This window comes from Hippoglossus hippoglossus, chromosome 23 (assembly GCF_009819705.1).
Source record: "Hippoglossus hippoglossus isolate fHipHip1 chromosome 23, fHipHip1.pri, whole genome shotgun sequence".
NCBI classification, from domain to species: Eukaryota; Metazoa; Chordata; class Actinopteri; order Pleuronectiformes; family Pleuronectidae; genus Hippoglossus; species Hippoglossus hippoglossus.
Window position 1 is genome coordinate 17,293,415 of NC_047173.1, and position 15,208 is coordinate 17,308,622.

At 39.1% G+C, this 15,208-nt stretch overlaps 2 protein-coding genes across 3 annotated transcripts in view; both read right to left on the reverse strand.

Annotated features, from left to right (window-relative positions):
• Nucleotides 1-410: 410 nt before the first annotated feature.
• LOC117757046 (23 kDa integral membrane protein-like) lies at nt 411-6,319 on the reverse strand. 2 transcript variants are annotated; one of them, XM_034577785.1, is made up of 9 exons: nt 6,149-6,319; nt 4,634-4,690; nt 2,866-2,985; nt 2,708-2,782; nt 2,367-2,456; nt 1,617-1,739; nt 1,492-1,527; nt 1,326-1,409; nt 411-1,183 (listed from the first exon to the last, which is right to left on the reverse strand). In XM_034577785.1, exons 1-9 carry the CDS (start codon nt 6,206-6,208, stop codon nt 1,091-1,093), a joined length of 738 nt encoding a protein of 245 aa, XP_034433676.1. In that variant the 5' UTR covers nt 6,209-6,319; the 3' UTR covers nt 411-1,090. The 2 variants fall into 2 exon arrangements, with proteins under 2 accessions (XP_034433676.1, XP_034433677.1); XM_034577786.1 differs by having other exon boundaries at nt 1,492-1,524; nt 1,614-1,739; nt 6,149-6,302.
• Nucleotides 6,320-14,259: 7,940 nt separating this feature from the next.
• LOC117757040 (23 kDa integral membrane protein-like) overlaps nt 14,260-15,208 on the reverse strand; it is a 6,248-nt gene continuing 5,299 nt past the window's right edge. The window contains exons 7-9 of the mRNA XM_034577779.1: nt 15,091-15,196; nt 14,887-14,970; nt 14,260-14,745 (exon numbers count right to left, since the gene is read on the reverse strand). Coding sequence (XP_034433670.1) covers nt 14,623-14,745; nt 14,887-14,970; nt 15,091-15,196 — 313 coding nt within the window. The 3' untranslated portion in view covers nt 14,260-14,622. The remainder of the gene's footprint in view (nt 14,746-14,886; nt 14,971-15,090; nt 15,197-15,208) is intronic.

Sequence of the window (15,208 nt, forward strand, 5' to 3'; positions counted from 1 at the left end):
TTTATGTTGTCATTACAGTAAGTGCACTCATGAACTTTGTTATCATATTAATGGTTGAATATTTGATTCCACTATTCTGGTTGTAATAATTAATAACAACCTACACAACAGAAACTCACCTGTTTACAGATATTTTTCCACTGTTCATTCTGTTAAATCAATTCAATACAAATAAAAAAAGATGGTCGTTAATGTTTTCTTTGAATTGTTTATTGGGGAGTTGTGATCTGTGATCTCATAAAAAAAAAATAACCTCGTTGTGGACAGAAGATAGAAAACAGGCTCTGATCCTGTTGATCAGTGAGAAGCGAACTCTTAGAAAACAATCGACACTGAAAATGAAAGTTGGTGATCAAACTTCAAAGCATAATTCCGATTGAAAAGCTGCAAAAACAAAATAAATCCACCGATAAATGTTCAATCTTTTATCGTACGAAATGTGTTATTGACCAACAGCACGAGAATTTGACCGTAGAGACTTTTAGAGAAAATTTACAATGGGAGATTTCAAAATGGTGGAAGCTATCGGATTAGCCTGTTAGCCATTTTTCACCTTCCACGTTCATTTAACGCTATTTTCTAAGTTATAAGTTTGCGATACGAGAGTCACATGTGAATTTTCGCTAATTTACTACTGCGGTCACCACAGTAACCAGTTGTCGACGCTCAGGTGAACGTCGTGGTGCTATTTTTAATCCTGAACATGTAAAATAATCATTTTCTAAAAAAATAAATGTTACGACCTCCGTGGGTTAAAAGACCTTTAGTCATATGTTGCGATGTTGAGCCTCGAAACTGCTTCTCTGTTATGTGAGGCGACTAAAATACCATCAAATAACACAAAAGATATATATATATATACTGTATAATTCACACAAAAATAAATGTTTGCTGTTTTTAAAATTTTCTACGATAAAAAAGCTGGAAAAGCACTTTTTCTCCCACATGAAATCTTCCTTCGAGAAACCATGTCTTTCCCTATCGTTCTTTAAAAAGAGAGAAGCCCTGTAAAGAAGTGAAAGAAGTCACACAATGATCACTGAGTCCCCAAGTTACAGTGCAGAGGTTAAAGGTCAGGGGTCAAAGGTCGTCAGTAGCTCTTCATGGCGTAGGACGCCCCTCCTGCACTGTCGTGACGTTTGACCTGATGGATCATCAGGAGCGACACCAGCAGGCCAAGCAGCTGTGAAGACAGGAAGTCAGTTTCAGAACAGAGACAAGAATAAACTGAAAAATCAGATCCAGGACCAGGAATGATCCGGTGACATCAGTGGCATTAGCCTGTAAAGGAAAACCCAGTGAAATAAAGCAGAATCCGATCTTACTGCGGTAACAGCAAATCCGAAGCAGAAGCCCATGGTGATATTGCAGAACAGGTTAATGAAGATGAGCAAGATGTCGCCGCAGGTCTGCAGATAAAGAGACGGAGAAGGCGTCAACATCTGGAAACATCACTGTCTATAGAAGATGAGCTGATTGATCGAAAAATACCTGTTCATAGATCTGGTTTGGGCCTGTGGTTCCCTGCAAGAACACAAAACACAGTCAGCACAAGACAAAACGCACAGAGCTTCTGTCAAGTTAAAATGTTAAAAGACATTTACAGAACTAACCGCAGGTCTGGATATGCAGCTGTCCCTTCCACCATAGAGTCCTCCCATCCCGGAAGGACTGCACTCACAGGACGAGGGGATGTCACTACCCCAGTCCTTGGGACTCACCACTCCACAGCAGTGAAGCTGGAACCACAGACCGGGCAGAAACAGGAACCAGTTACAGCTGGATCAGATATTAATAAAGTGACTGAGATAATAACATTAATGACCTCAGATTAAAACTTAGTTTTCGATGTGTTCCCTGATTTTGAAGAAAGTTGCTGGTACAGTTCATAATGTAAAATGTTTTTCTAACTTGAATTTTATCTGTATAAAGAACCATTTACCATAATGTAGTATTCGATGTATACATGTATGTATGCATCTTATTGTGAAATTCTTATACTTATTATATTTATATCATATTCTATACTTCTGTGAATTTAAACATTCATAATTAAATTACACTTTCCTATATTCACGTGTTTCTCTTGTCGACTTTATTCTGACTCTGGTGCTGTAACAAGTGACAATACGTTTATCTTATCTTATCTTATCTTATCTTATCTTATCTTATCCTATCTTATCTTATCCTATCTTATCTTATCCTATCTTATCTTATCTTATCTTATCCTATCTTATCTTATCTTATCTTATCCTATCTTATCCTATCTTATCTTATCCTATCTTATCTTATCTTATCTTATCCTATCTTATCTTATCCTATCTTATCCTATCTTATCTTATCTCATGAATACACAGAGAACGTACAGATTCCTGCAGCCCGTTGATAACACTTCTCATTTCCTGGTCCTCCATGAAGGGCTTCACTTCAGTGGAGGCGTGAAATGAATCTCTGAGCTGCAAAGAGCGAGAGAACAACGTTAGCGTTACAACAACGTAAACAACAGCTCATTCGTATATTCAGAGAAAATGTTAAGAAAGTTAGATACGTAGAGACAACTCCAGTATAATGAAAAAGAATAGTCATCATAAGTCAGGAACAGAAAGATGCTACAGAAAATAGACGATGAGAAGTTTAGTGTTACCAATAAACACAAAGAAGCAGAGACAAAATGAGAATCAAGACTTTAGCTCGACAGAGAGTTGACCTGGTTTCTCCCGACAACAACAATGATGCCAACGATCATCATGATGACCATCCCCGCCACCATGAAACCTGCAAACTGAATAAAACAAGAATTAGGACTTCCTGTTTGTGTGATGTTATTATCTTATCGGTTCTGCCTCTGTATCATGTCGTACGTACTATTTTCAGGGCCAGAGTGTTCTCAGAGCAGCCTGCGTAGATTCCCAGGGAGGAGATGCCGAGGACGCCGATGGCAAACACCCACGCCCAACCCAGGCCGGGGGCCCCGAACGCCGACATCTGCTCCGCCACGAAGACAAGCAAACTCTGGATTACTTCACGTTTACAATAAACTTCTCATGCATTTTCAACATTTCAACAAAAATCATGGATCTTGATGAAAAACATCTGGGATATTTCGAGGACGGGAGTTTGTGATTGTGGGATTTGTTGCAGATTGATGGAATTCCCTGTTTAATATTAGTCTTTTAACTTGAAAATGTTTTTCTAATGTTCAGAAAACACTTTCCTCAAACTCTCCATCGCTGCAGCTCCTCTTTTCAGCCTCTGACTCAAACACGTGGTTTTAGCTCCTGTCTCTTTAAGACCCCCCCTCCTGAGAAAGCCCAGTCTGCTCTGATTGGCCAGCTGGTTCACTCTGTTGTGATTGGTCAACGGCTTCCATGTTGACCTTCGCTCTGGGCGTGTCAGACTGGCTCCTGGGCGGGAATTATGCAAATATGGGTCATTGTTATGTTACGTGACATCACAATGATGCGGCGGCGTTTCAGGAGCTTCTGCGTTTTCTCCCTTTAGATTTTAGACTTGTTCACTTTGCAGAACTTCTATATTCCCAAAAACCTACGATTCTAGAGATCGCTGTCTTCACAGATTCGTCCCATCAGGTCGGGTTTTGTGATTTCAGGGGATTTGTTTGCAGTTATCAAATTTGACACAAAATGTGACGCCAGGTTTTGTTTCCAGCCGACACAGGTTTGAGTGGAGGCCCGTTCTGTGAGAAGGAGCCGTCAGCGCCTCTGGTTTCAGCCCATTAACCAGTTTGAATCCCGTCTCCTGGGAAACCGACGCTGGAATGCAGGAAACATAAAACCGGTGTTGTGTTTTGGCAAACGCGAAACAAAATGGAAAGTAAATGTGATTAAAAACAATGAGCTGAAACACCAGAGAAAGATGTGGTGGAGTTTCTGTTCTGATACCATTGTGAGACTCATCCTGTTTTTCTGTCACAGAGTCGACGGAGAATGGAAAACGTCCCCGAGCAACATCTGTTCTTTGTTATGTGCAGAAATCCGAGCCTCCGCTACATCTGGGCAGCTGCTCACATCGTAATCCTTCACCTCGGCTTGTTCTAAACATTTCTAAACAGGTAGGAATTCTCAGAAGTCTTCGCTCTACACGATCACAACCAGCCTCGATTTCCTCAAACGCAAACCAGCTGCTTTTGTTTCAAATTAAACTTTGAGGATATTAAACTTCTGAGTCTTCTGTGGTAAGAGTCTGGCTTGTTTCCCCCTCCAGCAGATACTTGTAAATTGTGTCCACATCTGACTGTGGTTTCATTCTTCTACGCTGTGCGTCACTTTACAGTAAATCTGCTGCTCGCTGCCAACAGACGTCCAGTAACAGGGATCATGCAAACAACCGGCTCTCTGGTCTCTGTTAGCGCTTTAGTTTGGCTCATGTCCCCTCCGCTAACAAGGAGGAGGTGGGGTTCACGACTTATACTGCAGTCAGCCACTAGGGGGCGTTCAAGACACTTTGGCTTCACTTTCGAGAAGCGTTCATGTCTGTGGTGGAACTATTAAAGATTACAAGATGATTTTAGTTTAAATTGATCGTTAAATTGAAACAAAAAACGGTGATATATTATTGTCGTTACTCAAATGTTAGAATTTTGACACAACATGTAAAATAACGTTAGCGTTACCTGGAGGCTGAAGGCGGTGGCCTTTATCGTCCCGTAGACCAGAACACATCCGATGATCTGAGGAGACGACACGTTCGTTAGCGTTAATAAAAGCTCAGGGTACGGAGGCTGAAAGGTGCCACCTTCATAAACAGAGGCTGTAAAAAAGCTCAAATATATGCATAACTTTATTTTACATTTATTCCAGAGTAAAGGTTCCAGCTGTTGTTGTTTTTGTACAACTGATGCACATGATCTGATGTGTTCTCATCTTTAACTAAATATAAAAAATATATAAATGACAACAAGAGAAAAAATATATTTTAAAAAGGGGACAACTGCTTGAAGTGTTTTTTTATATTAACGTAAAATTATTAAATTAAATCTTTTATTGACACAAAACTAAAATATAATTTATATTTAACACGTTTTTTCGTCTCCTGGTAGAGTTTCTGTTGTTCCTATGTTCAGCCACTAGAGGGAGACAGAGATCTAGAAACAGAACCGTTGAGACGTCATCACCTGAAGTGTTAATGTTCAAATATATGTTTTAAAGTATATTTTTTCAATATATACGTAATACGTAAAAATTTTCACAATCAAACAAACAATATATTTAAATCTAACACATCTGTACAAAATAAATAAGTAAATAAATAAATAAATAAATAAATAAATAAATAAATAAATAAATAAATAAATAAATGTGGCAGGAAGCGCGAACAGGAAATCTGGAGAATAAAGGTCGTGACAGGCATGAAAAAAAAAAACATTCCTTTATTCAGAGTAAATCTAATTTTTAATGTTATATTATGACAAATTATGACACTTTTAATTAATCTATTCCTCACACGAAAAGTGGATCTAATTGTTCCAGCAGCTTCTTCACTCTCACTTTCCTGAACTTTCTGATTTGCCTTCACTCCTGCGTCCAGTGGCTCGGACATGAAAACGTGTTTCAGCAGGCGAGAGGAAGGAAGCTTCGAGGTTGTGGGCAGATTGAAATCTGAGACAAGTTTTTTTCTTTCTTACTGGAACCAAATGTTTACTGATGAAAAAATCTAAGCGTTGACGAGCTTATTGAGAAACATGATTGCAACATGATGCTTTACACACATTTTATGACTTTACATTTCATTTAATCAAAACCTGTCATATTTGACATTTGTACTTATTTAAAGGAATTTAGACCTTTTTGATTCAATATAAAACTTTTTTTTTAAAAACTGTTTTTCCTCCTAAGTTGGTAAATCTTTATTTCCAGTGCTTTAAGTGCAACGGACTGTTTTCGGTCTTTAATTCAAACTGTTTCATCGAACTTTGTTTCTAAACATGTAAATTAAACTAAATAAATAAATAAATATAATTAAGTAATTACTTTTTGTCTTTTTCCTCCAAGTTTTCTTCACTTTTTTAAATATTTCATTCCAAATACATAAATGTGAATTAACTCAAAACAACATCGAATGTATTCAAATCAAAACGAAATAAAACAAAATACTTAAAAAAATAGAAATTAAAGGTTTTTCTACTCACACCAAACAACACATTGAAGAAGATGAAGAGACATTTGAGGCATCCGTTAATTTTCCCCATCGTCACTTTTTTGGTAGATTTCCTCTCAGGAGCTGAAGAAGTGTGTGTGAGTGTGTGAGTGAGTGTGTGAGTGTGTGTGATGATGTGCAGCAGTGTGTGCTCAGATAAACAAGCAGGGAGAACACAGAGCTGCGTCACACAGATCTGATCTGAAGGCAGCTGGACTTGAGACCTGGAGCTTGAAGAGATTCAAAATGAGTCCACGAACTAACTTTATGTTTAAAAATAAATGATTAGAGGAGCTTGATGGTTTTCATTATGAAAGGATTCTTGTTTTATGATATAAAATGATTCATGATGAATCATAATAACCTTTAATCAAACAGCATCTTTCAAAACTTAGTTATAAGCATCTTTACAAGTTAAAAATCATAAAAATGAAAGGGAAACAATAGGAAACTGTTAAAAAGCCATTTGAAGATCACACCGTACAAATAGAGAAATAACAGATTAAAACAAATGAGAAAAGAGTAAAAACAAATAAAACATGATAGAATCCTTAAAACAGACAAAGATCAGAACAAGGAGAAATAAAAGAGTCTTGATATTAAATATTATTTGATTGAACAAGAACTGATAATATATTCATATAACTATTATATAGTAACGTGTACTAGCAATATAATAAATATGATATGATAAACTATATAAAGATAATATCACAAAGATTTTGATAGAAAACAGAGCTCATCAGGTGAAAGTAAAATACCACAGGAGAAACGAATGAAGTGTAAAAACAGTCAAATGTATTTTTAAAGGCTAAAATAACGAAGAGAGAAACGAGGGAAACGCCCAAAACCAAAAAGGTGATGAAATCTCAAATGGGTGGAAACTGTGGTATAATTTCCCCGAAAACAAAGTTCAGTTCCTGTCTGACGGCTGCAGATCTATGATTGTGTCTGAGGGAGGAGACCGCCGCCCCCCCCACCGAGGCCTCAGATAAGGGAGCAATCTTCACCAGCGCCAGAATGAATGTGAAGGGTCAAGAAAAAAAGAGAAAGAAAAACAATGAGCTGCTCGTGAAGACCACGGAGGGGGGGGGGGGGGGGGGGGGGGGGGGGGTCGCAGTTCAAATGTGGGAGGGTTGTGGGTCTGTTTCTCAAAGCGTGGGAGGGGGGGGGGGGGTGGTTGGACATGATTCTGAACAAGAAGGATCGAGAAGAGAAAGAGGAAGACGACAAAACACGTCAAATCTAAACCGCTCAAACGTCCCATCACAAAAACAACCTCCGGAAATCTGCGTCTGAATTTAAAATAAACAGATTCAACTGCAGCTGAATCCAAACGGCTTCCGTTTTCCAACTGAAACGATCTCCGTCCACACAAACACTTTGATCCTCCACGTTTTCTCCCTGAAGGAGGTCATGTGACGGGAGCCCGACGAATCAGAGAAGGCCGCGTCGTGACCGAACAGAACCAATCAGCAAGAGGCTGTGAGTGTCATCGCTTGAAAACATCTCCGTTTCTGCTCGTCCAGAGGAAAACGCAGCGCCGGAGTTTTCACGCTAACCGAAGCCGCAGTGTTTCCGCACTTCTGCGTTTTAACGGACGTATCTGTGAAGGTTTATTATTCTCTATTATTCTTTTTTGGTGTATAGGACTTATTTTATTGTTATAACTCGTTAATGAAGACGTAACCGAGCCTCGGTTTGATTGGAAACATGTCGGTAAATCAAACAGGATCCAGGATTGTTGTGGACGTGGAGTCAGGAATGTGCAGATCTGAGCGGCGAGCGTTTACGAGTCATTCACCACGAGGACGAATTCTTCACCCACGAGGGAAGTCGGACATTAAAAGATCTCACGCAGTGAACATGTGTTTACATTCAGATCGTTCACTGCTCATTTAAAAGATATTTCAACAACAGAAGGAACGAACTGGAGGGAACAGGATCATTTCCAATTATTAATAAAGTTTCCACTTGATTCTTTCTGCCTGTGGCTAAGTGTCCTTGGGCAAGATGCTGAACCCCTCATAGAACAAGAAAGTGCTGCTAACAGATGCTCTGTGTGAATGTGTGTGTGAATGGGTGAATGGAAAACTGTAAAGAGCTTTGAGGGGTCATCAAGACTAGAGAAGAGCTTCATAAATACAAATCCACAGCAGAAAACACAAGAAACCGTTTGGGAAACAAAGTATTTGATGTTTTTACTACTTCTGTTTCTGAGTAGTAACTTCTGTGACTTGTCTTGTTTGTTCCTCTTCCTCTTCATCACCTTGTTCTGCTCCAGGTCTGTTTCTGATGTTTCCTCTGTCTCTCGCTGTGTCCTGTGTTTTACAGTGTAACTCTGACTCCAGGTGGTCGTGATCTGCTGCGGACGGTTGGTTTTATGGTTTTAAAGGGGAAGTGAAACGCAGGTTTTTAGGGTAGTCACATTACTTCACCAGAATCAGGATCGCGTTCCCTCTGACTCCTGTGATTCAATGATAGGTTTCAACATCCAGACGTCTCACTCCTGAAATAAAGGTTTTCACTCTGTTGTTTCAACAAACTAAAACACAAACATACCCAGAATTCAACTTGGCAAGTTTCAGTTGAACTGTTTGAAATGAATTCTTTGTGTTGTCAGTGTTTCAGGTTGTTCAGGTTTGAAGGGAAAGTTCCAGAGGACGCGTCACATGACGTGGGTTCAAAAGAGTAAACGTGAAGAGTTTCCATGTACATCCAGTATACATGAAGTATCTGTAAACATGAAGTATCTGTATACATGAAGTATCTGTGAACATGAAGTATCTGTGAACATGAAGTATCTGTATACATGAAGTATCTGTATACATGAAGTATCTGTATACATGAAGTATCTGTGAACATGAAGTATCTGTATACATGAAGTATCTGTATACATGAAGTATCTGTGAACATGAAGTATCTGTGAACATGAAGTATCTGTATACATGAAGTATCTGTAAACATGAAGTATCTGTATACATGAAGTATCTGTAAACATGAAGTATCTGTGAACATGAAGTATCTGTGAACATGAAGTATCTGTGAACATGAAGTATCTGTGAACATGAAGTATCTGTATACATGAAGTATCTGTATACATGAAGTATCTGTGAACATGAAGTATCTGTATACATGAAGTATCTGTATACATGAAGTATCTGTATACATGAAGTATCTGTGAACATGAAGTATCTGTATACATGAAGTATCTGTAAACATGAAGTATCTGTATACATGAAGTATCTGTGAACATGAAGTATCTGTGAACATGAAGTATCTGTATACATGAAGTATCTGTATACATGAAGTATCTGTATACATGAAGTATCTGTGAACATGAAGTATCTGTATACATGAAGTATCTGTGAACATGAAGTATCTGTATACATGAAGTATCTGTAAACATGAAGTATCTGTATACATGAAGTATCTGTGAACATGAAGTATCTGTATACATGAAGTATCTGTATACATGAAGTATCTGTATACATGAAGTATCTGTATACATGAAGTATCTGTAAACATGAAGTATCTGTATACATGAAGTATCTGTATACATGAAGTATCTGTGAACATGAAGTATCTGTATACATGAAGTATCTGTATACATGAAGTATCTGTAAACATGAAGTATCTGTATACATGAAGTATCTGTAAACATGAAGTATCTGTAAACATGAAGTATCTGTATACATGAAGTATCTGTATACATGAAGTATCTGTATACATGAAGTATCTGTATACATGAAGTATCTGTATACTCATTATATCAGGAAACAGGACAGAGGGCAGGTCGGCACCATCACAGTTAATTGCACATGTCTGTGTACATGTACATATTCATTTAATTGAATTACTTACTGATATTTATTGTTTCTAATTTGTTAAAAGAATAATAATCATAACAGCAGAGTCAGTTGGAACGTGAAGTATCACGTTGATAGTTTGACAAACACAACGTGGAGCGAGTCTCATCGGAATATGTCACAACTTTTAACAGAATTTAAAAAAAATTGTCATAAAGTAAAAGCATAAAGTTACATTAAAAGACAGATTTATCTTATTTTATAAATTGTTGTTGTTTTAAATCAAGTTTTTAAAACAATTTAAACAGATTTGCTCAGAATTCAGAAACACATGATTACTGTTGGTATTTCAGTTTTGTTTTTATTCAGTTGCTCAGTTGTTCAATTTCCATCGTCTGTGACCAAACAGGAAACCACGGTGGGTGAAAGTAGAACAAGAGAAAAGTAGAACAGGAAAAAACAAGTCTGTGTATCGTAGGACCCGAGGGTCTGTGGCGATTTCAATGACAGTATCGTTAGTGAAGATGTGCTGCTTCGTCAAGAGTTCAAAATTATAAATAAGGTTTAAATATTAAGTCCGAGGGCGAGTGAACTCAGAGATGAGGCAAAAAAAATGTCTTGAATACAAAACCTCCTTTACTGAGGTAAAAATAAAATCATGAGAAAACGTTCGAAGTGAGTAAAATTAGAAATAAAACGGGCCGATGACATCATTTGTATTGTCCAGTCTTAAGTGTGGAGTCGTCTGTTGTCGTCAGTCTGTGGTTGTTAGTTGTGTGTTTGTGTGTCTGTGTTGTATCTCTGACCCGCAGATGACCGAGCGCTACAATCTCATTAGCTGTGACTGGTCTTCTGCTCCTCTGTTCTCCATCACACTTTAATTCCACCATTAGTCCTCAACAGCGGCAGGAAACAGAAGAAGAGATGAAGATGAATAAATGAGACGCTCCCACGCGCTGATGAAATTAAACAATTAACGTCCTAAAAATCATGTCCACACATTATGTAACACAACAGGCTTTTAGTGATGTGTCCCCCCCCCCCACACCAACATGGTCAAAGCTCAGACCAACAAACACAACAGACAAACAACATTAACAGGAAGTGACGAGACATTATCGCAAGTCTCATACATTCGAGAGGAGGAAACAACAAAAAATTAAAATCACAAACACCACCTACTCCATGTTAGCAGATGGGACATGGATCAAACTACAAAGTTAAAAGTAAATAAATGTTTGTCAGAAGTGTCTGTCCTTTTAGGTCGTTCGTCTCACACTGATGTTTGTTTCTGATCAGTTGGGTTTTAATTTGTTAATTTATAATATAAAAGCATTATGATTGACGTAATATAACGTAAATCTGAGATGCTCATTGATTCTAAACATTCTGGAAGGTTAAAATGATAGATCTGTATATCTATTTTAATGCTGGTAAAGTAAACGAGCTGCAGAGGAGTTTTCAGCCCCTGAAGACGTTAGGTTTCATTTCCAGCGTATCTCACTTTCATTTCCACAGAATGCGAACCAGGCTCGGCCTCTTAGCCTGAACAGAAAGCTACAGGTCGTCTGCGGCCAAATCCTGTTGTTCAGAAATCAGGTGAAGCAGGATCTCTCTCCCAGGTCGGAGTCGTTAACAAAAACCAGACGAGTTACAACAGTTGGCTGATGAATTCAGAACATGTCTGAACACCTTGTCTCTGAAATATGATCTGTGATGTGTGTGCGTGCGTGTGTGTGTGTGTGTGTGTGTGTGTGTGTGTGTGTGTGTGTGTGTGTGTGTGTGTGTGTGTGTGTGTGTCTGTGTGTGTGTGTGTGTGTGTGTCTGTGTGTGTGCGTGTGTGTGTGTGTGTGTGTGTGACTAAATGAGAAGAAAGTGAAAGTTCATGAGATGAACTTTCCCACGTTCCCTCGTTCGATAGAGGTTCATCTGCACCTGCAGCCAACGGCTGAACACAGGAAGGAAACGTGATCAAAGCTGAAATGTCTCCCAGAACACAGCTTTACTACAAGAAAGACGTAGTACTATGAGAAGAAAGACGTAGCACTATGAGAAGAAAGACGTAGCACTATGAGAAGAAAGACGTAGCACTATGAGAAGAAAGACGTAGCACTATGAGAAGAAAGACGTAGTACTATGAGAAGAAAGACGTAGTACTATGAGAAGAAAGACGTAGTACTATGAGAAGAAAGACGTAGTACTATGAGAAGAAAGACGTAGCACTATGAGAAGAAAGACGTAGTACTACGAGAAGAAAGACGTAGCACTACGAGAAGAAAGACGTAGTACTATGAGAAGAAAGACGTAGTACTATGAGAAGAAAGACGTAGTACTATGAGAAGAAAGACGTAGCACTATGAGAAGAAAGACGTAGCACTATGAGAAGAAAGACGTAGTACTATGAGAAGAAAGACGTAGCACTATGAGAAGAAAGACGTAGCACTATGAGAAGAAAGACGTAGTACTATGAGAAGAAAGACGTAGTACTATGAGAAGAAAGACGTAGCACTATGAGAAGAAAGACGTAGTACTACGAGAAGAAAGACGTAGTACTACGAGAAGAAAGACGTAATACTACGAGAAGAAAGACGTAGTACTACGAGAAGAAAGACGTAGTACTACGAGAAGAAAGTTGTAATACTACGAGAAGAAAGATGTAGTACTACGAGAAGAAAGTTGTAATACTATGAGAATAAAGATGTAATACTATGAGAATAAAGTTGTAATACTATGAGAAGAAAGATGTAATACTATGAGAATAAAGTTGTAATACTATGAGAATAAAGTTGTAATACTACGAGAAGAAAGATGTAGTACTACGAGAAGAAAGTTGTAATACTACGAGAAGAAAGATGTAATACTACGAGAAGAAAGATGTAATACTACGAGAAGAAAGATGTAATACTACGAGAAGAAAGTTGTAATACTATGAGAAGAAAGATGTAATATTACTGTATGTGTTAGAGGGTGAATGTCAGAGGACCAGTCTGTGTTAATATAAGTTGCATTAATAATAAAATACTTTGTCACATCAGCTCCTCAGGATCATTAATATATATAATCTGTATAAAACTCACTAAACTGGGGTTTTGTGCTGAAACGTGTTGATTGACACATTCTGTGTTTCTGTTTTACCAGAGTTCCTGAACACATCGTGAGTCTCTGTTGTGAATGTGAATGAAGTGAATTTTCTTTGTGAGAAAATTTATTTCATTGATTGAATCTCGCTCTGGTTTATTTAGAACAACCAAAGCCTGGGTGGGGTCTGAAATATGACTTCCTGTTCCTCATATCCTTTACTGTAGGTTGGGAAACATAAACTCCCTGAATAGACAGAAGAGAAGTTTTCATAAAACCTCAGCTGCGTCCTGTCCGTTAGGAAATCTGCTCTTTTGAAACTCACCAGATTACACAATGTTTAATATATATTATGTATATATATATATATATATATATATATATATTACACACCTACATGTTGCATATTATACATATATTACATATTACAAATTTAAATACATATATGTTTTTATCTTCTCGTCGTGTTTCTGGTCGTTTTAAAGACACAGGTCCTGTCTGTAATTATTAATATTTCAGAGCAAAGTAGAGATTAGAGAAAAGTAGCTCATCATGAAACAAGTGGAACAAACTGTTCAACTGTAAATAAACTGTGTTAATGAATGAATATCATCCAGATGTGTGGTTCACTGTTCCAGTGGTGCAGAGGAATAAAGATGCTTCAGGATTCACACTCAGCATCTGTCACAGGATTTTTGTTCTTTTAGTGTTTTAATGTTTCTTTTTTTGACACAACAAATACTTTTGATTTTCAAACTACATTGCTGATAATAGATAAGTGAGAAACAAACACGGTGCCATCACAGTTACATTGTGTTGTTGTCTACAGCAGTTCAGTGACCCCCACACAGGACTTCCGATCCGAGCCGTGTCAGGGGGGTGTTCCTAATAAAGTGCTCGCTGAGCGGAAGTGGTGAATCATTCAATCCTCAAGGGTTTGTTTATCTCTGAAGCTTTTAGTGCTTGAAGCTGCGCAGACAGAGTTTATCACAATACCGCCTCCCTGTGGCTGCAGGAGAGAACTACAACTCAAGACCACACACACACACACACACACACACACACACACACACACACACACACACACACACACACACACACACACACACACACACACACACACACACACACACACACACACACACACACACACACACACACATTGCTAAACAGGAGAGAGCTTTATCTATAGAGGATTTTTCTCAGTCAGCAGACGTAACTTGAACTTTCAGAGGACAGATCTCGTCTCAGCTGCTGTCGGAGCTTTTTCTCCACGAATCACACAAGAGTCACGACAAACCTCTGAGATAAGAATCGTCCTGAGTCTCGCTGATGACTCTGGAGCTAAAGGGAAATCGAGCGTCGGACTAATCATCTCAAAGTGGAGACTTCCGCCCCAATCTTCTGGAGAAGTGGCATCGAGCTCCACGCCTCCCTGAAGAGGCCCCGTTTGGTTCCTGTCTGACTGATGCTATGATGGTGATGAAGCCTGCGTGTGTGTGTGGGGGGGGGGGGGGGGGGGGGGGCGTTGTTCTGTGAGTTCCATGTTGTCAGCAGGAATCTCTGGAGGGGTCAGAGGTCAGGTGAGGGAGGGCTTCGGTTGGTATTTTACTCGGTTGTAGTCATCGACGGTGGTTTCTACCGGAGGCGTCTTCCAGTATTCCTCCAGACCCAGAGCCAGACACAGAGCGATGGCCGCCATCTGCAGTTCCACAAGAAAGTTCAAAACCTGGATCAGCTTATGAAAGAAATCACGGTATAGTTTCTACACTACGACATTTTCATCACATTTTTGACGCCTTACAATAAAGCATCAAAGTGTATTTCAGTGTCTGTATTTTACCGCGATGGTGGCGAACGCTGAAATGATTCCGATCCTGAGTTTTAGGGGGAAGCTCAGGTAGCTCTTCAGGACGGGGCCGCAGGGCTGCCGCACACAGAGGTCACAGGTCAAAGGTCACGAAGGGAGCATCTCCCACAGCAGTGTTTGTGAAACTGTACGTTTGAATAAGAACAAACAAGGGAAGTAAAGCGACGGCGGAATCACCTCAGAGTGAACCCATAACTTATCAGTGGACCGTGGGGTCGGAGGGTAAAGGTCGCGCTCCACCATCACACAGGTCCCCTCGGAGCTCCAGTTACCAGGCCGAGAGCTGAGGAGGAGA

Coding starts and splice junctions, on each gene's coding strand:
- LOC117757046 (XM_034577785.1), bottom strand. CDS start 6,208: ATGGGGAAAATTAACGGATGCCTCAAATGTCTCTTCATCTTCTTCAAT. Junction 1,410..1,491: donor CAAACCAGATCTATGAACAG/GTATTTTTCGAT, acceptor CTTTATCTGCAG/ACCTGCGGCGACATCTTGCT. Junction 1,184..1,325: donor TCGGATTTGCTGTTACCGCA/GTAAGATCGGAT, acceptor CTGTCTTCACAG/CTGCTTGGCCTGCTGGTGTC.